General features: G+C 43.7%; 1 protein-coding gene and 1 pseudogene across 5 annotated transcripts in view; one reads left to right on the forward strand and one right to left on the reverse strand.

Moving 5' to 3' along the window:
• PDE8B (phosphodiesterase 8B) overlaps positions 1 to 27,881 on the reverse strand; it is a 276,199-nt gene that overhangs the window by 67,061 nt on the left and 181,257 nt on the right. For all 5 annotated transcript variants that reach the window (XM_032847981.1, XM_032847965.1, XM_032847993.1 and 2 more), the window contains exon 10: positions 27,371 to 27,431. In XM_032847981.1, the coding sequence (XP_032703872.1) occupies positions 27,371 to 27,431 (61 nt within the window). The remainder of the gene's footprint in view (positions 1 to 27,370; positions 27,432 to 27,881) is intronic.
• On the forward strand, positions 14,985 to 15,418 carry LOC116863547 (annotated as a pseudogene).

Raw genomic sequence — 27,881 nt, forward strand, 5'->3', positions numbered from 1 at the left:
GAAAAGAAGCGTAGGCTGTTTGTGCCAGGATGCATGCGCACACAACTCACTTCCGTCTGTGACTCAGTGACGTTAGAACCTCAGCAAAATGTAACACTTCCCAGGCTACCACCAGTGGTATTTTGAGAATTCAAGTCAAGGACACTGCCAGCCAAGACTGGTGGGCAAGTGTGCTTTGGGCCAGAGAGGAGTTCAACCACAAGGGGGGGTAGCTTTTCCATCCAGCACACTCCACAGAGCCGGCTGCTAGCTGCTTAGCGTCATCAGACCCAGAGGAATGCCACCAAGTCCCAGAAAATAAAAGGCTGGCTCACCTCCAGCGGCTGCAGGAGAAACCAAGTCATTAGGAAACAAGTTGCTTTTCTCTTCATATTTAGGGAAAGATACTTGTTTTGTGTTTGCTTGGGAAACCAAATTTTATAACCCCTCTTCTTTCTAAGTTTCCAAATAGCAGTCAGTATTATCTAAAAAGAACTTTTGAAAGGTCCTTTTCCTCAGCACCTGCCCCAATAGATGACGATGAGCTGAGAAGTCCCAACAAGGCTTTTTGTCTCTGGAAGGGCCTTTGGGGGCTGCCTCATGACCCCCACTGGCACAGATGTCCTGAGGGGATCCCCTATCCCGAAGAGCCCTTGCCGGCCACCAGGGGGCTGCCGGTCAGGAGCAAAGCCTAGAACCCAGAACCCACCCCCACCATTAGGTATTTTCCAGATGCTACAGTTTTTATACCACTTGAAACTCCTAATCCAGAAAATGGCTCCAGAGCCACTGCTCCAACAATCCCTGCTTACTGACTTATCAAAAGTAAGGTGACAGGCACAGGTGTCTGCCCCAGAGCTATATAGCCCTGCAACCTCCACGGCCCACTGGTCATCATGGGACCGCCGCAGCCAGAGAATTCCCAGTCACCCCGAAGCCTGCATTTCCATAGTGCTAAACTCCCAAGCACACAGAGGCTCTCAAGGACCAGAGGAAGCAGCAACCGTGGGCCCCAGTGAGGGCTCGTGACCTGCCCTGTCACTGCTCTGAAAAAAAAAGCCTCTCCTGCCCGAGTCTGGCCAACCAGCACAGCTCAGCATCCCCAGGGCCTTATCAGGGGACTGTGCGCAATCTGGTGACAGGGCTAGGGTATCCCCCTCATGCAGACCTCCTACACAGGACACTGTGCTTCCAAGCCTCACAAGCAGCCAGGCCGCCACCTCAACAGGGCCCACAATGACGGAGAGAAACCAGACATGCCATTTCAGTCCTGGATGGTGCCAAGGACAATGACTGATCGAAAAGTACTTTTGGGAGGAGGAGCAAGAGGACTAGGAGACCTAAATATCGTCAGGTCCCAGGAGTTCAGCTAGTTATCAAACCATTCTGAACACCTACAAACTCAAGAGGAGATTGAAGAGAAGAAGAGCAGCAATTCTAGGAACAGAAAATCAACCACTTTCCAGAAGGTAGGACCTACAGAGTGGTGAATCCGAGGCTACGGGAAGATAGACCACAGGGGTAGGGACTGGCTCCCAGCCAGCTGTGGAGCAGTGGTGCACAAAATTGAATTTTTAGAAGTCTGCTCCACTGAGGAATGTAGCTCCAGAGGCTAAGCTGAGGGTTGAGCCCTCACAGGGACAGTGTGGTCTCAGGACCCACGGGGTCACAGAAAGACCAAGGGTGTCTGAGTGTGGCAGAGTCCCCAGGTATCAGAGCGGGGAAGCGGGCTACAGAGACAGAGCTGAAGAGTGAGCTCTCAGCTTGGGGTTACCTTAAACCATAATCCAAGGCACAGTCAGGCCACTACTCTTCGAGCAGGGACCCCACAAGTGGCAGATCCGGAGAGACCCCCTCCTTCCTCCTCCAGGAGGAACAGCACAGGAATGCACGGCAGGAATCTGCTGGATTTGGAGGCTCCAAATGGGGTTGTGTGCCAGAGATAGAAACACTCGGTCACAGGTTGCGGAGTGCGGCCTGAGACCAGGGAGATGGGAGTGACTGAGCGCTTTTCCCCGAGGGTGCACTGAAGAGTGGGGTACATGACCCGGCTGGAGATTGGGAGGCCGCCATCTTTATTCCTGTCTTCCAGAGCTCTACGGAAAGCGTTCAGGGAACAAAAGCTCCCAAGAGCGAACCCGAGCAGATTACTTAGCCTGGCCCTTGGTAAGGGCAGGGCAATTCTGCCTTGGGCAAAGACATTTGAGAATCACTGCAACAGGCCCCTCCCGCAGAACGCAGAAAATCAGCAAGAACATCCAGCCAAGACCAAGCTCACAGATCAAGGACAACAGGGGAATTCCAGAGGAGGGGAAAGCAAAGCATGGAAATCATGGCTTTCTCCCCATGATTCTTTAGTCTTACAAAGTTAAACTTTTTTAATCTTTTTTTTTTTCTTATTTTAATTTTTTAACTTTTCCACTTTTCTCTTTTAACATTTTTTAACTAGTTTATCTTAACAATACCTTTCTGGAAAAAAAATCTTTTGAAACCATCATTATTATAGTCATATTTTATCCTTCACTGTATCTAACTTTCTTATATACCTCTTATATATTACTGATTGAAAATTACTTTTGGTGGGGAGGAGCAAGAGGACTAGGAGACCTAAATATCTAATACCTAAAAAAAACCCTATAAGGTTTTTTCTTCTTAAAAATTTGGGATACAATTTCTTCTAATAGATCAAAATATACCCAAATCTAGCACAGGGCTTTGTTCTAGTCTCCAGCCTAGGCAAATTCTCTCCACTTTCTTTGTCTAACCAACTTATCTTACCAATTCCTTTTTTTAGAATTTATTTTTAACTTTCATCTTTACAGTCATATTCCATCCCTTCATCATGTTTATCCTTATTTTTGTATATATTGGTTTTTCTTTAAGATTTTGGGAGGTAGTTTCCTCTAAGAGACCAAAATATACCCAAAATCAAGTGATTGGCTCTGTTCTATTCACCAGTCTAATATATATATATGTGTATATATATACACATATATATGTACGTATACATATATATATATTTTAATATTTTAATTTCCCTGGGTGGCTCAGTGGATTAATCCTCTGCCTTTGGCTTGGGTCATGATCTCAGGGTCCTGGGATCAAGCCCTGCATTGGGCTCTCTCCTCATCAGGGAGCCTGCTTCCCCACCCCCACGTCTGCCTGCCTTTCTGCCTACTTGTGATCTCTGTCAAATAAATAAATAAGATCTTTAAAAATTTTTTTTAACTTCTCTTTACCCCCTTTCTTCTCCCCCCAATTGGAGTCTCTTCTGATTTGGTTAGCATACATCTTCCTGGGGGCTTTGCCACCCTTTTATTCTCTCCTTCATATATTCTTATCTGGATGAAATGACAATGTGGACAAACTCACCACAAAAAAAAAAAAAAAAAAAGAACAAGCAGTACCAAAGGCTAGGGACCTAATCAATACAGACATTGGTAATATGTCAGATCTAGAGTTCAGAATGACGATTCTCAACGTTCTAGCCAGGCTTGAAAAAGGCATGGGAGATATTAGAGAAACCCTTTCCAGAGAGATAAAAGCCCTTTCTGGAGAAATAAAATAACTAAAATCTAACCAAGTTGAAATCAAAAAAGCTATTAAGGAGGTGCAATAAAAAATGGAGGCTCTTACTGCCATGATAAATGAGGCAGAAGAGAGAATTAGTGATATAGAAGACCAAATGATGGAGAATAAAGAAGCTGAGCAGAAGAGAGACAAACAACTACTGGACCACGAGGGGAGAATTCGAGAGATAAGTGATACCATAAGATGAAACAATATTAGAATAATTGGGATTCCAGAAGAAGGAGAAAGAGGGGCAGGGGCAGAAGGTATATTGGAGAGAATTATAGTAGAGAATTTCCTGAATATGGCAAAGGGAACAAGCATCAAAATCCAGGAAGCACAGAGACCCCCCCTCTCAAAATCAATAAAAATAGGTCCACACCCCATCGTCTATTAGTAAAACTTACAAGTCTTAGTGACAAAGTGAAAATCCTGAAAGCAGCCTGGGACAAGAGGTCTGTAACATACAATGGTAAAAATATTAGATTGGCAGCAGACTTATCCACAGAGACCTGGCAGGCCAGAAAGAACTGGCATGATATACTCAGAGCACTAAATGAGAAAAACATGCAGCCAAGAATACTACATCCAGCTAGACTCTCATTGAAAATAAAAGGAGATCAAAAGCTTCCAGGACAAACAAAAACTAAAAGAATTTGCATACACCAATCCAGCCCTATAGGAAATATTGAAAGGAGTCCTCTAAGCAAAAAGAGAGCCCAAAAGTAACAGACCAGAAAGGAATAGAGAATAGACAATGTGCAGTAACAGTCACCTTACAGGCAACACAATGGCACTAAATTCCCATCTTTCAATAGTTGCCCTGAATGCAAATGGGCTAAATGCCCCAATCAAAAGACTCAGGGTATCAGAATGGATAAAAAAACAAAACCCATCAATATGCTGTCTACAAGAAACTCATTTTAGACCCAAATTTACACCTCCAGATGTAAAGTGAGGGGGTGGAAAACAATTTACCATGCTAATGGACATCAAAAGAAAGGTGGGGTGGCAATCCTTATATCAGATCAATTAGATTTTAAGCCAAAGACTATCATAAGAGATGAGGAAGGACACTATACCATACCATACTTAAACATCTGTCTGACAAGAAGATCTAACAATTTAAAATATCTATCTCCCTAACATGGGAGCAGCCAACTATATAAACCAATTACTAACAAAATCAAAGAAACACACCGACAATAATGCAATAATAGTAGGGGACTTTAATATCCCCCTCACAGAAATGGACAGATCATCCAAGCAAAAGATCAGCAAGGAAATAAAAGCTTTAAATGACACACTGGGCCAGATGGACATCACGGATGTATTCAGAACATTCCATACAAAGCAAAAGAATACACATTCTTCCCTAGTGCACATGGAACATTCTTCATAATAGATCACATACTGGGTCACAAATCAGGTCTCAACTGGTACCAAAAGACTGGGATCATTCCCTGCATATTTTCAGACCACAATGCTATGAAGCTAGAAGTCAACCACAAGAGGAAAGTTGGAGACAACTCATACATGGAAGCTAAAGAGCAACCTACTAAAGAATGAATGGGTTTAACCAGGAAATCAAAGAAGAATTTAAGAAATTCATAGAAACAAATGAAAATGAAAACACAACTGTTCAAAATCTGTGGGACACAGCAAAGGCAGTCCTGAGAGGAAAGTTTATACCAATACAAGCCTTTCTCAAGTAACAAGAATGGTCTCCAGTACACGACTTAACCCTACACCTAAAGGAGCTGGGCAAAGAGAGGCTAAACCCAGCAGGAGAAGAGAAATCATAAAGATCAGAGCAAAAATCAATGAAATAGAAACCAAACAAACAGTAGAACAAATCAATGAAACTAGGAGCTGGTTCTCTGAAAGAATTAATAAGATTGATAAACCCCTGGCCAGACATATCAAAAAGAAAAGAGAAAGGACCCAAATAAATAAAATCATGAATGAAAGAGGAAAGATCACAACCAACCAAAGAAATACAAACAATTATAAGAACATATTATGAGCAACTAGACGCCATCAAATTTGACAATCTGGAAGAAATGGATTCATTCTTAGAGATGTATAAACTACCAAAACTGAACCAGGAAGAAACAGAAAACCTGAACAGATCCATAACCAGTAAGGAGATTGAAGCAGTCATCAAAAATCTCCCAACAAACAAGAGTCCCAGGGCCAGACGGCTTCCCAGGGGAATTCTACCAAACATTTAAAGAAGGATTAATACCTGTTCTCCCGAAACTGTTCCGAAAAATAGAAATGGAAGGAAAACTTCCAAACTCATTTTATGAGGCCAGCATTACCTTGATCCCAAAACCAGACAAAGACCCCATCAAAAAAGAGAATTACAGACCAACATCCTTGATGAACACAGATGCGAAAATTCTCACCAAAATACTAGCCAATAGGATCCAACAGTACATTAAAAGGATTATTCACCAGGACCAAGTGGGATTTATTCCCGGGCTGCAAGCCTGGTCAACATCTGCAAATCAATAAATGTGATATAATACATTAATAAAAGAAAGGACAAGAACCATACGATACTCTCAAGAGATGCTGAAAAAGCATTTGACAAAGTATAGCACCCTTTTTTGATGAAAACTCTTCACAGTGTGGGATGGGGGTACATACCTCAATATCAACAATGCCTAAAGGGTACATACCTCAGTGTCAACAAAGCCATCAATGAAAAACCCACAGCGAATATCATTCTCATTGGGGAAAAACTGAGAGCTGCAGCAACTTCTTCCTTTCTCCTACGGTCAAGAACACGACAGGGATGTCCACTATCACCACTGCTATTCAACATACTACTAGAAGTTCTAGCCTCAGCAATCAGACAACTAAAAGAAATTATAGGCATCCAAATCAGAAGAATTCAAAGTCTGACTTTTTGCAGATCATAGTTTATGTGAAAAACCCAAAAGTCTCTACTCCAAAACTGATAGAACTTATACAGGAATTCAGTAAAGTGTCAGGATATAAACTCAGTGCACAGAAATCAGTTGCATTTCTATACACCAACAGCAAGACAGAAGAAAGAGAAATTAAGGAGTCAATCTCATTTACAATTGCACCCAAAACCATAAGATACCTAGGAATAAACCTAACCAAAGAGGCAAAGAATCTCTACTCAGAAAACTACGAAGTACTCATGAAAGAAATTGAGGAAGACACAAAGAAATGAAAAAATGTTACATGCTCATGGATTGGAAGAACAAATACTGTGAAAATGTCTATGTTACCTAAAGCAACCTACATGTTTAATGCAATCCCTATCAAAATACCATCTACTGGGTGCCTGGGTGGCTCAGTGGGTTAAGCCGCTGCCTTCGGCTCAGGTCATGATCTCGGGGTCCTGGGATCGAGTCCCGCGTCGGGCTCTCTGCTCGGCAGGGAACCTGCTTCCCTCTCTCTCTCTCTCTGCCTGCCTCTCCATCTGCTTGTGATCTCTCTCTGTCAAATAAATAAATAAAATCTTAAAAAAAAAATACCATCTATTGTTTTCAAAGAAATGGAAAAAATAATCCTAAAATTCATATGGAACCAGAAAAGACCCTGAATAGCCAGAGGAATGTTGAAAAAGAAAGCCAAAGACGGTGGCATCACAATTCCAGACTTCAAGCTCTATTACAAAGCTGTCATCACCAAGACACTACCATACTGGCACAAAAACAGACACATAGATCAAGGGAACAGAATAGAGAGCCCAGAAATAGACCCTCAACTCTATGGTCAACTAATCTTTGCCAAAGCAGGAAAGACTGTCCAATGGAAAGAAGACAGTCTCTTCAACAAATGGTGTTGGGAAAATTGGACAGCCACATGCAGAACAATGAAACTGGACCATTTCCTGACACCACACACAAAAATAGACTCAAAATGGATGAAAGACCTCAATGTGAGACAGGAATCCATCAAAATCCTTGAGGAGAACACAGGCAGCAACCTCTTCGACCTCAGCCACAGCAACTTCTTCCTAGAAACATCACCAAAGGCAAGGGAAACAAGGACAAAAATGAACTATTGGGACTTCATCAAGATCAAAAGCCTTTGCACAGCAAAGGAAACAGTCAACAAAACCAAAAGACAACTGACAGAATGGGAGAAGATATTTGCAAATGACATATCAGAAAAAGAGCTAGTATCCAAAATCTATAAAGAACTTATCAAACTCAACACCCACAGAACAAATAATCCAATCAAGAAATGGGCAGAAGACATGAACAGACCTTTCTGCAAAGAAGACATCCAAATAGCCAACAGACACATGAAAAAGTGCTCTATGTCACTCTGCATCAGGGAAATAAAAATCAAAACCACAATGAGATACCACCTCACACCAGTCAGAATGGCTAAAATTAACAAGTCAGAAGACAATAGATGATGGCGAGGATGTGGAGAAAAGGGAACCCTCCTATACTGTTGGTGGGAATGCAAGCTGGTGCAGCCACTCCGGAAAACAGCAAGGAGGTTCCTCAAAAGGTTGAAAATAGAGCTACCCTACGACCCAGAAATTGCACTACTGGGTATTTACTATAAAGATACAAATGTAGTGATCCGAAGGGGCACGTGCACCTGAAAGTTTATAGCAGCAATATCCACAATAGCCAAACTATGTAAAGAACCTAGATGTCCATCAACAGATGAATGGATAAAGAAGATGTGGTATATATATGCAATGGAATACCATGCAGCCACCAAAAGAAAGGAAATCTTGCCATGTGCAACTACGTGGATGGAACTAGAAGGATTTATGCAAGCGAAGTAAGCCAATCAGAGAGACAATTATCATATGACCTGTCTGATATAAGGAATTTGAGAGGCAGGGCGGGGGTACAGGGAGTAGGGAGGGAAAAAATAAGACAAGATGGGACTGGGGAGGGAGACCAACTATAAGAGATTCTTAGTCGCAGGAAACAAACTTAGGGTTGCTGGTGGGTGGGGAGGAGGAATAGGGTGACTGGATTATGGGCATTGGGGAGGGTATGTGCTAAACAGTGAGCGCTGTGATTGTGTAAGACTGATGAATCATAGACCTGTAGCCCTGAAGCAAATAATATGCTATATATTATTTTAAAAAAAGAAAGAAAAAAAAGGAAAATTACTTTTTAAAAAATAGATGTTCTCATGGCCTAAAGGGTACAAGATAAATTTTTCAAATTTAAATTGAAAGAGAAAACTTAATAAATCCCACCCATACCACTGCTTTCCCTACCAGAACTCAAAGCCATTAAACAGTAATGTGGAAAAGAAATGGGAAAAAAATACTGTCAGCTGAAATGGATAGCAGAGCTTGGGTGGTGGACTGTGGAATTTCTTCTGTTGCATATGTCCCAAATCTGACCGAACTGGGGAATTCAAGTGCCTTCTAGTCAGGCCCTGCAAAGACAGAAGCTCCCATGTCTGGAACCAACCTTGGCAAGACTGAGAACCTGTTAGTTCTCAGTCTTGCCAATGAGTGGATGAGAACCATCCACCACATGCCGGCTTGGGGCTGGGTGTTTCCTCGGGAGACAGGCAGGGTCCCCTCTCCTCACAGAGCTCATGGAACCAGCAGGGACAGCAGTTTGTCCCAGTCAGTTTCCTCATAGGAATGCCTGTTCTAGAAACCCCTCTGCCAACTGGCTGGAACTGAGTCCACAGTATGCTTCATGCCCCCTAGACATGGACTGAGGATCAACACACACAGAAGCCACTGCTGCTAGCCTAACCCAGCAGCTCTCCTTCCCCTGGGTGCAAACATTCACACCACACACGTTTTCTGTGTGCCAGGGCTCAGGAAGGAGTTCTAGAGATGATGAAGCCTGGTCTCACCCCTGGCAGCTCCCACCGAGGCCTGGTCCTCCGCATGTGATACGCACGCCATCCTTCCACGTGCCTACCCTTTGGTGGTTCTTTGGTCACAGCATACTCCTGTCCCTCTATAAAGCGTCTGACAGGAGATCTCCCTAGACACATCTAACCAATCATGGCAGATCCAAAAACCAGAGACTTCACTCTCTAGCCTTGCAGTTCTCAACCTTGCTAGTACCCTGGGATCTCCTGGGGAGCTCTTCGAAGTGCTCGTGCCCAGCATCTACCCCAGACCCATTCCATCAGAGCCCCTGGGGCCCACGAGTCACTGTATTGTTTGGTTTTTAACTCAGCAGGTGACTCCAGGGTGCCACCAGGGCTGAGGAACACTGCATTAGCCTTTCATGGTATTCAACTTTCAGCACAAGAGCTTCTGGGGGCTGCAGCTCTCTGGAACCAGGGGCGGATGGTAGATGGAAACATTCCTCCCACAGGGATTTCCATGGCCGAACAGGCCCAGTGTTCCTTATGGGATATAACCTGCTTAGTAGGAAACTATCTTTTATTTCTTCTATAACTCCAAGGCCAAAGCTCTGTCATTAAGACTCGAGCTCCTTTTGACAGTTCTAAGGATCGAAAAGCTTCTCACCAAACTCTGTTAGACTCAAAGCCATCTGAAGGTGGGCTGCACTCTGATTTCTCCACATAGTACCACAGTCCTGGTCAGAATGAAAGATTAACAAGCACCAGTGGAGACCAGGCCCTTTGCTTCCTTCCCTCTCACCCCCAGGTACAAAGGTCTCACTTGTTCAGCATGCCATTCTACAGTCGTCTTGTTTAAGATAATCAGGAAAAATATCATTTAACCCACTCCTGGGCTTAGGTACAGAATGGTCAAAAAGAAGAGGAATAAATGCATGCTTCCTCCAGTCTCCTGGAGCTCAGCTCTGAAATCCTCCCCAGAAGCTCAGGAAATCTGGGCAAGAAGTTGACTTCAAGACTCAAATCTCTCCCGAATGGGGCGGCAAGTTTAATGGTGAACCCTCCAAATCATTCCTCCTCCTCAACCCTCACTTCTTTCAGCAATGGCACTGGAGAAGTCTATCCTTGCTGGAATTTTGTTCTTAAAAATTCCCTAAGGCACCGCATAAATGAAGGCCCAGAAGCTTGAGTAAAAGCTTTCAGGATGAACGCTGCTCTGTCTACAGCTGAAACAACAGATCCTTTTAGCACAGATGCTTGAGTTACTATGCTCAGTTTTTGTTTTTTTAAGTAAGCTCTAGGCCCAACGTGGGGCTTGAACTCATGACCCCAAATCAAGAGTCGCATGCTCTATTGAGCCAGCCGGGAACCCCACCACGGCTGGGTTTTAAGTATTGATTGGCTACATAACTCCAAAGTTCTGGAATGCTGCAGTGAGAACTGACAACACACAATGTCTATCTACCACTCAGTCGTGGGATGAGGAGCTCCAACGGCCTTAAATAAGCAGTAGAGGGCTGAGGCTCCCGCCTCTCCAAGGACAGGGCAACAGCTCCTCTAGAGATAATTTGTTACATCACCCTCTTAGCATTCTACACAGACCCCCAAACTGCCCTGGTGTAACTTCTCATGGCTTGTCAAATGCTCCTATCAACTTCATTTCCTCAGTAGATAGAGGTTGGATCACAGCAGGGAGTACACGGTCTAATTTACTCTAGGCCAAACACCCATCAGGATGGCTCTGGACCTGTAAGCACCGGGAGGAGGATAGGGATGATCAGAGGAATCTAGGCAGAGGCAGGTGGGCAGGTGGGCAGCTGAGCCCCAACTCAACCCCTAGCTTCATCTCCCCCACACTATAAGACATCAAGGGATCAAGCCAAATCCTGGCTCTGGTTGCCCTTCTTCTTTTGCATGGGATTCTTCTCTCTAGAAGGATAACTTCTATCTGACCTCAATCAACACCTTCTTCATTAAGTGGTCCCAGCTTCCCAAGTAAGGGTAGCCCTTTCTCTCATGTGACTGCTCAGATATGTTCCTAATATTTCTAATTTCTCTCATATATGCATTCATATATGCTAACTACTTAGGATTTGAATCCTGACTCTACCACATGTGACCATTGTGAAACCTGGACAGGCTGCTTAACCACTTCAAGCTTCAGTTTCTTCATTTGTAGAACAGGGATCATCGTATCTACCTCACAGAGGTGCAGTATAGGACTTAATGTATGAAAGCACTTGCACAATAAGGGACACAAAATGTTCAATACATGATACATCTTATGATTATTAAAATGTAAGATCCTCCGCAAACTCCGCTCATCAACTCTTTCCTGGGTTCAGGTAGCTTCAGGGGGAGATGGCAGTGTAGGGCACTGAGACAGGATGTTGCCCTTGGTGAGCTGCGTCCAGTGTGGGAAGTCTAGATGTCCTCTGTAGGTAAGAAGAGAGAGTGGCTGGACAAAATCACAGAAATATGACCTGGATCAGGTGAGCAAGGGAAGACAGGAGGAACGAAGAGCAGGCTAGACAGATGGAAAAGTACAGTGCCCAGAGGGACGGAAATGCTGGGTATGTGGATGGGAACTCCAAGGAGCTTGGTGTGGCAGAGCAGAGTGGCAGGGAATGATGTAGGCAGTAGGCACAGACAGGATAAGAGAGCACTTTGTGTGCTCCGAAAAGATATCTGTGATTTTATTTATGTGTTTGCTTTAAGTAGGGTCCACACCCAGCATGGAGCCCAGTGTGGGGCCTGAACTGATGACCCTGAGATCAAGACCTAAGCCGAAAACAAGAGTCAGACACTTAACAGACTGAGCCACCCAGTCCCCTATTTTTTTAAATTTGATTTTATTATTATTTTTAGACGATGATGAGCTACTGGGAGATCCTTCAGAATGGGGACTGTGGTCTGGATGGCATGCCAGTCAAGGTTTAACAACTGGCTCTCTGAAAAATGCAGAAATATCTACACCGAAGTTTACTGTAAACACTACTGATTAAAAAGGTCAGTAAACTATGGCCTAGGGACTTTGTAAATCTATTTTTACCTGGTTTTGTAATTGATTTTATCATACCATAGCCTGACTCATTTATTTCCAGATCATGATTGGGTGATGGCTGCTTTCCTGCACAGCGGCAGAGTAGGGTAGTTGTGACAGAGACTGTAGGGCCTAAAATATATTCCATCTGATCCTGTAAGAGAAAAATTTGCCAACTTGACATAAAAGATGGGCAGCAATTCCTAAATACTAAAACATACAATATTCTTACCATAAATTCTATATAGCTGATTGTCACCAAATGCTTTTGTTGACTTTTTCCTGATCTCTGATATGAGTAGCCTAGCGTTGGTTTCAACTGATGAATGAGTGGAGTTTCAACACGAATATGAGTTGACATTTTCACTTACTGTAAGCAGTAAGATGAAAGCCCTGTAACAGATGCATAAGAACTCCACTCATTTGTTAATGATGTGAACTTCTTTGCTGAAACATGTAATAGTTTCTGAATGCTGGAGGAGTGTTTAATTTTTTCTGCTATTCACAATGAAACTCCTACAAACTGGATGTGCATTTAAATTTAATCTGTATTATTACATTTTCTCCACCACTGTTTTTTAAGTCTAGAATATCATTTGTCCTGGGAATTTTTAGGTTTAAGAAGGTGACATAGAAGATTCCAGGACTTACCTTCTCTCACAGACACACTAAGTCTACGACCACATATGAAACAATCACCTCTGAAAGAAATCCAGAAATGAGCTGAACACCTATATATTAGGCAAACGAGGAGGGAAAACCCTACAGCAAAGTGGGTAGGAAAAGCTGAGAAAGAATCCTGCCATAAGCCCCGCCCAGTGGATCAATAGTCAGGAGGAAACTCCTTTTCCTGCTTATCTCTGTGAAGGGGCTGAACCCCAAATCTGGGACCCCATCTTTTAAGACTTCCACCTGAGAGATGGACACACAAAAGATCTAGTTTCATAAGCCAATGGGGCCTGCATCCTTGAGACGCACAAGGCTAGAGAGAAAAAACTCTTTTTTTTTTTTTAAGATTTTATTTATTCAACAGAGAGAGAGAGAGATCACAAGTAGGCAGAGAGAGAGGAGGAAGCAGGCTCCCCGTTGTGCAGAGAGCCCCAGGACCCCAAGATCAGGACCTGAGCCGAAGGCAGAGGCTTAACCCACTGAGCCACGCAGGCGCCTCAGAATTAATAGTTCTTAAAGGGCTCATGCAGACTCATGGTGGCTATCATCCAGGGCCCTGAGCATAGAGAGCAAACTAAAAGCACCCAACCTCTCTGGGAAAGAGGCCTATTTGCTTATCTTAAAAGCTTTAGCTTGAGGGGCAGGCTTCTCTTACTTATTTTATTTATTTATTTAGATTTTATTCATTTGAGAGAAAGACAAAGAGAGCATGAAGAGGGGGAGGGAGAAGCAGACTCTCCACTGAGCAGGGAGCCCGATGCAGGGCTCAATCCCAGGACCCTGGGATCATGACCTGAGCAGAAGGCAGATGTTAACTGAGGTACCCAGGTGTCCCTAACAGCAGGCTTCTCATTTAACACATGTCTAGGGGCTGACTGCAATACTCTCCAGAGATTGAAAGGCTGGCAGACACTGTCATTTCACTCTTCTTCTGTCCTGCCTCATGTCACCTGTATCTCCCAGAAAGGAGCTTGTGCACATATATTGTACCTCAGTTTTTATGGCTGTCACCCAGGGACAACCCTTGATCACCCAGCTCCAGTGGCTCCTGGGGCTTATTTTTTAAAAATCCTACAGGACTACAACAAACAGACACAGTTCTTAACATGCTGCCTGTCCCCCTTGTCGCCCCACCAGCACACAGTGCAGAGGCAGCAGAGGGAAAAGTCTATCTTCTTGTCTTAGCCTGGAACAGGAACATTTGCATACTTCAAAAGCTGCTGGAGGGACAAGGCTTCTAATCAGCTCACATCTTGCTTCTATCCAAGATCCTCCTCTGTGGGACAGTGAGAGGTCTTGGCATACCCTTAACTACTGGAACCACTTTTATTCAACATAGCACTAGAAGTCCTAGCCACAGCAATTAGGCAAGAAAAATAACAGATACCCAAATTGAAAAGGGAAAAGTAAAACTGTCACTATTTGTAGATGACATGATATTATATATTAGAAAACCTTGGAAAGCCTGGGTGGCTCAGTTGGTTGGACGACTGCCTTCGGCTCAGGTCATGACCCCGGAGTCCCGGGATCGAGTCCCACATCGGGCTCCCAGCTCCACGGGGAGTCTGCTTCTCTCTCTGACCTTCTCCTCGCTCATGCTCTCTCTCACTGTGTCTCTCTCAAATAAATAAAATATTAAAAAAATATAAAAAATAAAAAATAAAAAACCTTAAAGGTTTCACCAAAAGCTGTTACAACTAAAAAACTCTGTGAAGTTGCAGGCTTTCAAAAACAATACACAAAAATCAGTTGCATTTCTATACACTAATGACAAACTCCCAGAAAGAAATATTAAGAGAACAATTTCATTTACAATTGCATCAAAAGGAATAAGATACCTATAAATTTAACCAAGGAAGCTCTTTGTCTTCAACAAGTGGCCAAGTGGCTTGGCAGTAGTGGCCTTATGGCAGACACAGAGATGAAAATTTTTGTGAAGACAGCGATCGACAAGACCATCACCCTTGAGATGTAGCCCAGAGACACCACTGAGAATGTCAAAGCCAAAATCCAAGACAAGGAGGGCATCCTGCCTGATCAGTAGTGTCCGATTTTATAGGCAAACAGCTGGAGGATGGCTGCATCTGCTCAGACTAAAATATTCAGAAAGAGTTCACCCTGCTCTTGGTGCTTCACTTCGGGGGTGGCATCATCAAGCCTTCCCTCTACCAGCTGGCCCAGAAATGGGACTAAGACAAGATGATCTGCTGCTGCAAATGTTATGCTCACCTGCATCTCTGTGCTGTCACCTGCCATAGGAAGTGTGGCCATACCAACAACCCATGTCCCCAAAAGATGGTCAAATATGGCCCCTCTACCGGTTCTTCCTTTGCCCACAGAGTGGCCTCTGCCTGAACCCCGAGGTGCTGAGACCTCAATAAAGCTCCACTTTCACGGAAAAAAAAATTTTTACCAAGGAGGTGGAAGACCTTTAATCTGAAAACTAAAAAGTGTAACATTAATGAAAGAAACTGAGAAAGACACAAACAATTGGGAAGATGTTTTCTGCTCATGGACCGGAAAAATTAACACCATTACAACATCCATACTACAGTTTCAATGCAATCCTTGTCATAATTACAATGGTAATTTCACAGAATAGAACAATCCTAATATTTATAGGGAAGTACAAAAGACCCCAAAGAGTCAAAGCAATCTTGAGAAAGAACAAAGTTGGAGTCATCATGATCCCCGATTTCAAAGTGTATTACAAAGCCATAGTATTCAAAACAGTATGTTGTTGGCATTAAAATAAACACCAGGTTAATGGAACAGAATAGAGAGCCCAGAAATAAACCCACAAATATATAGTCAATTAATGTATGACAAAGGAACCAAGAATACAATGAGGAAACGACAGTCTCTTCAATGAATGCTCTGCAAATACTGGCCAACCACATGCAAAAGAATGAAACCGGATCACGGTCTTAGACTGTATACAAAACTCAACTGAAAATGGATTAAAGATTTAAATATAAGATCTCAAATCATAAAACTTCTAGAAGTAAAAACAGAACGTCAGAATCTTGACATCTGTCTAGGTGATGGTGTTTTGGATGTGATACCAAAACCAAAGGCGACAACAAAAAGAAACCCAAACAACTGGGATTAGAGAAAACTAAGAAGTTTGAGAATGAACAAAGTTTAAGAATGAAAAGTCAATCTACTGAATATTTCCAAGTCACATATCTGATAAGGGGTTAACATCTAAAAATACATAGCAAACTCCTACCACTCAATAGCGAACAATCTGATTTTTAAATAGATAGAAGATCTGGAAAGACATCTAAGGATGACATACAGATGGCCAACAGGTACATGAAAAGATGCTCAACATCACCATTCCTCAGAGAAAGAGAATTCAAAGCCCCTGTGAGATATGAACTCATACCTGTTAGAATTGTAATTACTTAAAAGACATAAAATTACAAGTGTTTGAGAGAATGTGGAGAAAATGCAACACTTTCATGCTGTTGGAAATGTAAATTGGTTTAGCCACTATGGAAAACAGTGTGGAGATTACTCAAAAAATTAAAAACAGAACTACCATATGATCTGATAATTCCACTTCTGGGTTTTTATTAGAAGTAAATGAAATCACTCTCTGACAAGATATCTGTACCCCATTCACTGTAGCATTATTTCCAGTAGCCAATATATATAAACAACCTATGTATCCATCAACCGATGAATGGATAAAAACGGGAAACACACACACACACATACACAATTGAATAAAACGAGGAAATCTTGCCATTTGCGGCAATATGGATGGCACATGAAATAAGCTAGACAGAGCAAGAAAAACCCCTTATCACCATTTTATCTCACCTATATGTGGAATCTATAAACCAAACCAAACCCCCATCTCATAGATACAGAGCACAGACTGGTGGCTCCTATAAGCAGAGCGTGGGTGAAGGTGGTCAAAAGATACAAAGTGTAAGATAAAGAAGTCCTGGGGATGTAATGCATGGCATGGTGACTAAAAATGTCACTGTATTACATATTTGAAAGTTACTAAGAGAGTAGATTTTAAATGTTCTCATAAGAAAAAATAACCATGTGGAGAGGGATATTAACTAAATTTACTGTGAAGATCATTTTGCAATGCATGCATATATCAAACCATTATGCTGTACACTTAAAACTATACACTGATATATATGTCAATTCTTCAATTAAAAAAAAAACTGCCAAAACAGATGTACTGTGATCTAGATTAAGCCACAAATAGAGTTTAAAACTCTTGGGCTTTGTCCACTCAAACATATCTTTCCTGATCTTATTTACCTACAGTGAGTTTCTCTGTTCAGAATGTACTATGGGTACATGTTTTTACAGAATGAATTTCAAGACAAAAATGGCTAACATATACATACACAAACATTGCTCAGAGAGGGCAGGGTGCCTGTTCATTGTCTGTCTTCATTGTAATGGTATTAAAAGGAGCATGTAAATAATAAACTGAACAGGTTTTGTCTAAAAATAAAAAAAAGAAGTCCTGATTTGTAGAGTTTGCCAAATTCCCTGGCCCGGCTATTTGAAGCTACTGACATGATGTCGTCGAACCCGGCTGCTCAGCTTCATTTGGCATTTCTGTCACACAGATGAAACAAAGGTCAGTGACCTCCGGAACACCTGTCATGGTACAGTCTAGTAACACACTGGAGAAGGGCTGGACTTTGAGTACTTACTAGTTTTGAAAAACGGAACACTGTGCTTCCGTAATTCAAATGTTTAATAAGGGGTGGTTTAACAACTTGCTCAACGGAAAATTAAACCGTCAGCTCTCCTGAGCCTGTATGAGTTGGTGCCATCTTGCAGCGGAGGCAGAGAGCAGACCGGAAGCTGGAGCAAGACAACCAGCACTTACAGTGGGATGAAAAGAAGACACACGCTTCAGACTAAGTGGCTTCTAGGATGTTGGGGGGCAGGAGGGCGCAAGAAAGGAAGCATGTGGAAGAGGGTTCCCCAGTTTAGGGTGGGGGTGGCTGCCTAGATGTGGGGGGTCCCATTAGCCACCTGCAAGGATTTCAGCAGCAGCAGATGTGAGGAGAAACCTGGTCCCCCAGCCTCATATGGCCTTGTGACTTCCGCTGTGCTAGAGGGCCTGCAGGCAACTGATGCTCACTCCACCCATGAATGCCCAGCTTAGGCCAAGCATGCCCACAACTGAGAATTTCTCAATGTGAAGTTAATCAATCCCTTCTGAGGAGTCAGCCGCCCAACTGTTGCTTCGGAAAACAAAAAACTGGTTAAGGAAAAACTTTTAACCATCAATCAGGTCTAAGAGATAACATGAAAGTCCCTTGGGCTCAATTAGTCTAAGTCTGCGCAGAAAGCAGACTCTTCCCCTAGCCTGAATGACAAATCAATAAAAATGCAGCCTTTAGAAGTTCAGTTAAATTTAGGAGGAAAAAAAAATCCCTTCTCCTCCAAGGCCAACACCGTCTCTCCTCTTGAAAACCTAGTGGTCTTTAATGTGTCTATGCCCATTACTAAATCTCTCTTTCTTAAGCCTCCCTGCTGGAGCAGGGCTGAGCTACCGTGTGAGAAGGCCCCACCAGTTTCATGCAGTGGAAAACCGGACTGGCATCTCAGACTTTCCCTTCCCTTTGTTTCGCCCATCCTCCTGTCTGTCCCCAACATGGGCTGAAGACCTACCATGTTGGCAGAGAGGACAGGAGGAGAGTGCAAAGGATTCCCATCACCATGCACACAAGGGCCAAGCCGCTCCGATGGGTGAGGGCATCCATGTCTATCTGCTCCCTCACTGTGCTCAGGGCAGGTCTGCATGCCCAGAACATTTCAGGTTCACCCTCTCCACTTCAGACCCTAGTGGCTCTCCCTTGAAGCCTGTCTTGATTGGCCACGAAAGCCACCCCACAATGCCAGCCACGAAGTTATGTCTCTCCTCTCTTCTGCCCCAACACTTTCCCATGCATGTAATCTCATCGCTGCATCCTCAGTGTCCCTGCCCATCCTTGTCCCCTGCTGGGACCTCCTACAGAGGCCCTGCACCTCCGACACGCAGCAGGTACCCCGTTTATGTCTGCTCAGGTTTTGGCGGTTCCAGCATAGTTCTCAGGAAAAATGGTTTTGCAACATCAGAGGCCTTCCTTTAAATAGCTTCATGTAAATATGTACTAAAGCTAAACGGAAAAATTTTGTTTACTTAGTGGCTTTAGCAAGTACATCGACAAATATTTGGAGCATCTACTGTGAGTCAAGTCCACATGCACAAACTCAGCATCAAGCTAACACGCTGAGGATACAAAAAAACATTTCTAAATGTTAACAGGCACTGCCAGGGATAACTGAGGTCATGTTTCCAACTGCAGATCCCTTTTTCTCCAACTTTCTTTTAAGAAGTCAAACTTGGATGTGTGCCTTGGAAAAACATGGGAAATAGTTAACAGCACGTGAGACATTAGCTCCAGGGAGATCAACACTCCACATATAATACTGATTTGGGACTAGACAGAACCTTCATCTTTAATTTCCTAGGCTTGCCAAAGGTTACTGTGTTAGGGAGTAAAAATCAGCTTTAATAATAATTTCCGGATGTCTACGGGGCACACACAGTGGCATCCCTTCCCCAAGGTGAGAACTGATCCAAAGCAGGGTAGAATGAAGAGTCCAACAGGGGATGCTGAAGAGAAGCATCACCATCACCTCATGGCCGGTATGGGGGAGACATGGCTGGCAGGTTCTGGAAGTTTTCATGGAGAGAAGCTGGGCTGAGGTCTGAAGGGCAAGGAAGCTGCCAACAGTTGATGCCATTAAAAAAAGGAGATGGATCTCAAGTATTGGGCACTTAGGACAAATTCAAACATTTTTATCAGTAGGGATGAGCAATGAGCAGAAACCATCTCGTGATTTTGTGTGCCTCTCTCCCCTGGTTGCCTACACCAGCCACTTCTTCTGTTTTAAAGAGAATACCATAAGCTATCAGACTGTCTTACTATTAAGAACCCTGTTGTGCCACACCTTAGAGGACAAGTCCAAAAATCATGAAAAGCCTATTGGCCGAGCCACCTACCAGGAAGGCAAGGATTAGGGGGAACAGAAGTTGGCGAATATGGAGAGAGGAGAAGCCTAGGGGCAGTGAAGGGCAAGGACAGACCCAAGAATAGGCCAGTCTCAGGCTGGGAAATGGGAATGGGGCTGGAGGGTGGGGGTGCGGGGGTGGGGGGGCAGAAAGCTGCCAGCAGGCAAGGCACATGGCCTCCCACTGTCCACTAAAGAGTTATACAGGTGAAAGCTGACTTTCTACCACAGTTTGAGAACTAATGAAAGGTGCCCCACAACTCCCCAAACAAAAATGCTCCCTAAAGGTCTGCTTACGTGCCCATCAGATCATCTTCCCATAATAGGGATCACTATCCTTAGGGGCCTAGAGAATGGATCACAGTTTCATCTCGTGGGAGGCTGTCTGCTGCTGGCTCACAGGCACAAACTAGACTATACACACTCTTCATTGGCCCCGGCCCCTGTCAAAGGGAAGCGGGATTCAGGGTAAGATCTGACAGGACAAGGAACGACTAGGCCAGCTGTCCCACAAAAATACTGCATAAGCCACAAATGCAAACCATGTGTGGAACTGTACATTTTCTAGTAGTTGTACTAAAAAATAAAAACGGGCAAAATTAATTTTAATACTATTTTAGGTACACTACGTACCTAAAAGATATTGTCACATGTCATCAATACAAGACTGATACTTTTAATGCAATAATTTACATTCTTGTACATACTAAGATGGAGCACGCAGTCTCTACCTGGAGCATGTCTCTAACGAGCCACATTTCATGACTGGACACGCAGGTGTAGGGCACAGGCTGGGCATGGCTGGAGCAGGGCTGGGGGTCCTCTGCAATACAAAGTCCTGAGCAGTGAGGGTGAGGGTCCCCGTACTCAGGAGGGGAGGGCTGGATGGCCAGAAGGGGAAAAAAAATCTTTTCTGACTAGATTTAACCAGAACAGACTCTATCCATGAACCAGTGATCTGAGTCCATAGTATCAGAGCCTGGCAGCCACTATCTTGTCCAGTAGCTCTTCAACTTCAAAATGAGTCAGCATCACATGGAGGGCTTGCTAAAACAGATTGCCCAGGCCCTACCCTTGGAGTGCTGGGTTCTGGAGGTCTTCTTTTGCATTTCTGACAAATTTCCAGGGCTGCTGCTGGCCCAGGGAACCACGCTTGGAGAACCACTGATGTAGTCTAATCTCTGGCTGGTGAGTTACCTCCCCAGACAGCTTTTCCTCCCAAGTGCTTAATTTATTTGAATACCTCCCTCAGGGATGAACTCACTACCCACAAACTACAAAGGGGCCTTGTCCGTTCTAATCATTCTTTCCAAAGTTGAGCCTAATCTGATTCCTTTAAATTTCCCACTGTGTTTGCCTTCCTCGGGGCCCAGTCCCTCCTTCTGCACACGAAGCCTCACAAACCCGAAAACCTGTTCTTTCTCCCTTCCTACTCCCTGCCACTCCCATACCCTTTGTATCTTGTTTTACGCACTTCTGACAGGCTTAGTCATGTACATTATTACTGTAGTAAAGTTCTACTTTATCCTAATCTTTACAATTTCAAGATTAAATAGAAGACTATAAAACAAAGTATGAATGAACTCCCCCAAAATTGATCTCAAAGCAAGTTTCCATCCCAGCCAACTTGGACAATTCAGCTCCCATATCTGATCCTACTATTCTCAAACAGGTAGCAAAGGTGAATGTGCTTTTAAAGCAGTGCCCCCCCCCCCCGGGGGCGCCTGAGTGGCTCAATCAGTTAAGCAACTAACTCTTGATTTCAGCTCAGGTCATGATCTCTCTGGATCATGTGGTTGAGCCCCGCTCCAAGTCCACGTTGGGGTCAGGGTCTGCTTTCTCTCTCCCTCACCACCACCTTCTCTCTCATAAATCAATCTTTTAAAAAAAAATAAAGCAAGAGCCACCCCAAACATCCATGTCCCAGACTGACGTTAGGCTCTGACAATGCTCCCATCAGTCTGCAATGAAAGAAACAAGTTTTCCACTAAAGCCAAACTTATTCGAGTTCAACAGCTATTCTTCATTCAGACATCAGGTCCTTCCCAGTTTCTCATTGCTGAAACACATCTTCTTCCCCAAAATGAGGATGTAGAGCTTGTCAGTGGAATTTCAAAATCAAGTAGGTCTCCCCACCCCCCCATCCCTGCCCCCAAACCCATTCCGGGTCTGGAAAGTGCTGGGCAAAATGCAGGTCAGGCTGCTCTTGCTCTGTTCTCACTCAGCCTTTGCCTTGGAACCTTGATTTGCCAGAAAGCAGCAGGCCTCCGCTGAGCCTGGTCACGGGTCCTCCCTTGCTCTACCGCAGTGCAACAGGGAATATTTTCTGGAGCTGCTCATGGGGTGTCTGTGCTCCCTGACTTCACAAAAATGAACAACCTCCTCTTACAGTACAGGCCACCTCTGCACCACTCTGGGGCTTCTCCGTGGCCTGGGAGTCGTCCATCCACAAGAAGAGGGCCCAGGTGACCCAACTCCAAGGACACACACAGCCAGCTGCACCCCACCCTCTTGCCCACTGGCTTCCCGTCCTCTCTCCCAGAGCTCCATGCCTGCCATGGGCGTGCTGGCTTTTGGGAGTGCTGTGCTCTCCATATTCCCATGGCCGAGGCTTGGAGGAAAATGCAAGAATGGGGGAGGCACTAATAGTAGGCACTGTAAGGACTCCAGTGGGGAGGCCCCTCTGCTTTGACCAGACCAGCTCAGGAGAGGCTAGTGTGAAATCAGGATCTAGAAGTCTCCTTTCCCTATACCAGCTTGACTCCTGGACCATGATAGCAGGTCCCTGGAATTCCACTTTGAGTCATGCATTTGGATTTAGACTACACGAAAAGGCAAAAACTTTAAGGGAACAGGTCCTCGTGTCTTCCTGATTTGAAGGGATTGAGACAGGCTCTGCCCCGGAGTGCAGGGGTGGCACAAAGGCCAAGAGTCTAAGACGTATGTATGTGGCTAGGTGGGTAGTCCAAAAAGAAAATCATCCTCTGGAAAAGGGGCTGGCAAACTTTTTGTGTGAAGGGCCAGAGAGTAAACATCTTAGGCTCTGTGGGCCACACAGCGTCTGCAGTAACTTGTCTGCTGTTGTAATATGAAAGCGACCAGAACATAACAAAGAGTGTGGCTGTATTCCAATAAAGCTTTACATACAAACCTGACCACACTCAGCCTGGAGGGTGTAGTTTGCTGCCCCCCGTACTAGAGGACACCTAAAAAAAATTCTAGCCAGTCTCCTTTGGTTCTGTGTTCCATGCTTCTCCTGCTCTTGGCTCTCACCTTCCCCTGCGCCATTCTCTAAAAATGTATCCTATTGATCTGTCTGTGACCCCCACGGCTTCTGGGCAGAGACCGTCCCTGGCATTTGGGGAGCAAGTGTGTGGGGATGGAAGACAGTACAGTGTTTACAGCCAACAAACCTCCCTGAGCTCTTCTAGCCCCTTGGCAAAAAGCTACAGGGCTCACACAGGAAAAAGGTTTTTTGCTGATGACAAGCCCTACCAGAAGACAGCACTCTGGCTTACAATTTCATTCCTTGTTAAAATGCAAACCCATGGGCGGATCTTGACGTCAAGGCTAAACCCCAGAAAGCAGTGCAGCCAGGCCCGCCTTCAGACAGGCTGCTCCCACCCTCTGGGGAGCCCTTCCCATCACAGAGCCATCACCATTCACTTCAGCCTCCTTAGATGAGGAGGAAAAACACTGCGGCTAGCCAGAGACATAAAAATTCTTTGTTATTGGAAAATCTGTGTCTCTCCAGGCCTGTGCAGCACCATTAGGTGACGTCAATGGCTCAGGGTATCATAGCTCTGTGTTTCTACTCTTCTCAGAACAGCAGCTAATTCACGGCAGTAAAGTCGTTTCTATTTAGGGCATCAGAAAAGACACGGCCCCGTGATGCTGCAACCCTAGGTCCTGTACTAAGGGACGGCCTCCTTTCTCTGGGAAGCAGGAGGGGTTGGAAGGTGGCAGGAAGCCAGAACCTTGACCTTCCATCCCATTTAAGCTAACAAAGAGCTGCAGGACCTACTATGCGCCAGGCAGGACAGGCTCACAGAGACAAGCACAGGCTGGTTACCGCTCTGGAGACGAGAGGGCAGTTAGGCACACAAATGGCCATGGTAACAGTGGGGGTGATACTCAGCACAGAAGGAACTTGGGGGCTTGAGGAGGGGAAGGGCACTTGACATTCCTTGGGATGGACAGCAAAGGATGGGTAGAACTGGGAGATATGTAGTTGTAGAGAGACTGGTGACGAGGAGACTGGGGGGTCTGACAGCCCGATAAAGAGAGGAAGGAGGAGGAATGAGCCTAGGTTGATAGCGGAAGGCCGTACTTAGGACGTGAACTGTACTTGGCTTATTTCTGGCGTCTGCATGAATGAGCGTGAGCGTCAATGAGCTGCGCCCTGCATGGCAGCTTCACCTCCCGTGACAGGCTGACTTGCATTGCTTGGGTTCAGTAGTTTGTCTCTGAAGACCCACCAGGATGTCCTACACCTCTCCCTCCACCCATGTCACCTCTCACATAGACCTCATCCTTCCTCCTGCAATGTGTCAACTTTGCTGCCGGGAGAATTTATTTTTCTATGGAAGTCAAGTCCCTTCCTTTCCCAGAGGTCCCCAAGGACTTGCCTTTCTATGTGACGATGATACTGAGTGAAAGTTTCCTGATTCTCGATGAAATTCTCCATGTTGAAAGAGGCATTTTATGTTGGACTAAATCTTAAAGCACAATTCCCTTCGCTGTTCTAGAGTATTGTGACTAGTCAGATCAATCTTGAGAAAGAACAACAAAGCTGGAGGTATCATGCTCCCTGATTTCAAACTACATCACAAAGCTATAGGAATCCCAACTATATGGTGCTGGCAATGGAACAGAATAGAAAGCCCAGAAATAAACCCATATTTATATGGTCAATTTATGACAAGCCAACAAGATACAATGGGGAAGGGATAGTCTGTTCAATAAATGATACTGGGAAAACTTAATAGCCATATGCAAAAGAATGAAACTGGGCCATTATCTTAGACCACACAGAAAAATCAATTCAAAATGGATGAAATACTTGAACATGTATAATATCTGAAACAATAAATGCCTAGAAGACAACACAGGGACTAAGCTCCTTGACATCTGTCTCGGCTATGAATTTTCAGGTATGACACCAAAAGCAAATGCAACAAAAATAAATAGTTGAGACTACCGTCAAACTAAAAAAGCTTCTGCACAGCAAAGGAGACTATCAACAAAATAAAAAGGCAATTTGCCAAAAGGGAGAAAATACTTGCAAATCATACTAGGTAAGGGGGTTAATATCCAAAATATAGAAAGAACTCATACAACCCAATAACAAAACAAAACAAAAAATCTGACTTAAAAGTTGGCAGAAGATCTGAGTAGACGTTTTTTCAAAGAAGACTTAAAGATGGCAAACAGGTACATGCAAAAATGCTCGACACCACTAGTCATCAGGACAACGCAAATCGGTAACACCATGAGGTATCCACTTACCTCTGTTACAATAGTCAGTGTCAAAAAGATATGAAATGACAAGTATGGCTAAGATGTGGAGAAAAGGGAACCCTCAGGCACTGTTGGTGGGAATGTCTATGGGCACAACACCGTGGAGGGTCCTCAGATTTAAAATGGAACTACCATATGTTTTAGCAATTTACTCCTGGACATTTATCCAAAGGAAAGGAAAACACTAACTTGAGAAGATATATGCATTCCTAGGTTCATGGCACCACAGTTTACAACAGCCAAGACCCAGAAACCACCTAAGTGTCCACTGATGGATGAATGGACAGAAAGATATGGAAAAGGTATACAAAGGAGCATTATTCAGCCATCAGAAGGAAGGAAATCTTGCTATTTCTGACAACATGGATGGACCTTGAGGTCAGTATGCTAAGTAAAATAAGATAGATGAAGAAAAACACAGATACTATATGGTATCACTTATACGTAGAAGCAAAACCCAAAATGAAAAACCAAATATAAAAAGATACAAAGAACAGATTGGCTGCTAGAGGCAGGGTGGGGGCAGGAGGGTGAAATGCATGAAGAGGGTCAAAAGTACAAACTTCCACTTATAAAATAAGTAAGTCATGGGGGTATAATGTATAGTACAGTGACTGTCGTTAACGCTGCAATGTAAATTTGAAAGTTGCTAAGAGAATAGGTCTCAAAAGAAGATCTTGTCCCAAGAAAAAATTTTGTAATTATGTCTGGTGATTCATGTTAATTTGACTGACCTTAATGATCATTTTGCAATGATCACTTCAATTTGACACAAGTATCGAATCATCATTTTTTTATGAAAAGTGTGAGGCATGGGTACTTTCCATGGGTTGAGTCAGCAGCTGAAAGTCATGCACAGGCTCGTGGCGCCCAGACCCACCTCCCCTCCAGAAGCTGCCTACTCAAGGTGGGGGTGAGCCCAGGCATCCACTGGCCCTATCACCCAGCAGGTCCTCTCCTTGCCTGGCCAGCCTCTACCGTCGGATCCTACGCTATTCAACTCCCCAACATGCTCCCCTAAAATGTATTATGCCCCCAAAGACCTCTATATCCTTTCAAGATATTATTCCTTCTTTTAGAATCTCCATATATCCCCAAGGCCATATTTCATGTTTTCAAGCATAGATCACTGGTAATTACGCTTCTTCAGTACTTTTTAACCAATAAATTCTAAAGCATGAATGAAAATATGCATAATCCAGTATTCAAAGTATAATTAAAAGATATACCAATATCAAAATTGCTCTCTACGATAAAACTCTTTTAAAACTCTTCACTTTATTAAAATTCCGTTACTCCCGAAAACAAGATTCAAATGTATTATTCTACATGATGTAATGGTAAAACGAAATAGCGCTCATAGTACTAATTTTTACTAACTTGGAACGACTGTTTTTGATAGGAATTTGTAGGAGGGAAATGCTCAAATACATATATGTTTGTCATTTAAGAAATTAAGATAGAAAAAATAAAACAGTTTTTATTTGGAAGAAGAATTTTATGCTCTCATAAAGTATATTAGTCTTTAGTGGTAGGGTCACAAGCTAAATCATAACTGATGTGCATTATTAATAAAGCAGCAGAAGCTTACAGGAGATTTTTTTCTTAATTATTTGTTAAAGGAGCCTAATTTTGCCATAAACCTCCTAAACGGAAAGACAAGCAGAGAACAGTGGTGGGAAAGTAATGCGTGGTCAAGCTGACAAAGCAAAGGAAGGAAACTGAATACCATACCTGCTTATTATTGTCAGTGGTACAACACAGTTTCTTGAGGGAGACAAAATGCCTAATTTTCCTAATAACATAAATGATCAGTTATTAGTGATTCAGATAGGAGATGATTCAACAAATCAGCAAATGAAAACATCAACAGAGTTTCTTAAAGCAAAACCCCAGGGTCCATTCTAGGGCAGATTTAAATTTTGAACAAAACATAGTCTATGGAAAACCCACTCTTTCTACAGAGCCCACACATGCCTTCGGAAACTGGGCTTCCCTATTAGTCACAGTTGGCTCAGAAGCACTTTCCTAATATTTCATCTTGCTAAAGACTCCTGAAGCTTGTCTCCTAGGTATCTTCCGTGATAGGATAAAAGCCTACTCCAGACAAAATTGGTTTTAATTCCACTGACACTAATAATTTTACAGCTGATATAAAAAGCAAAAGACTCATTTGGACAATGACCAAATTACATGGCCACTGTTTTTACATTAATATTCCATATTCTTTCACAGCGTGGTCATC

The sequence above is a fragment of the Lontra canadensis genome, unplaced genomic scaffold (genome assembly GCF_010015895.1).
Source record: "Lontra canadensis isolate GAN:19392208 unplaced genomic scaffold, GSC_riverotter_1.0 scaffold4, whole genome shotgun sequence".
Taxonomy (NCBI): domain Eukaryota; kingdom Metazoa; phylum Chordata; class Mammalia; order Carnivora; family Mustelidae; genus Lontra; species Lontra canadensis.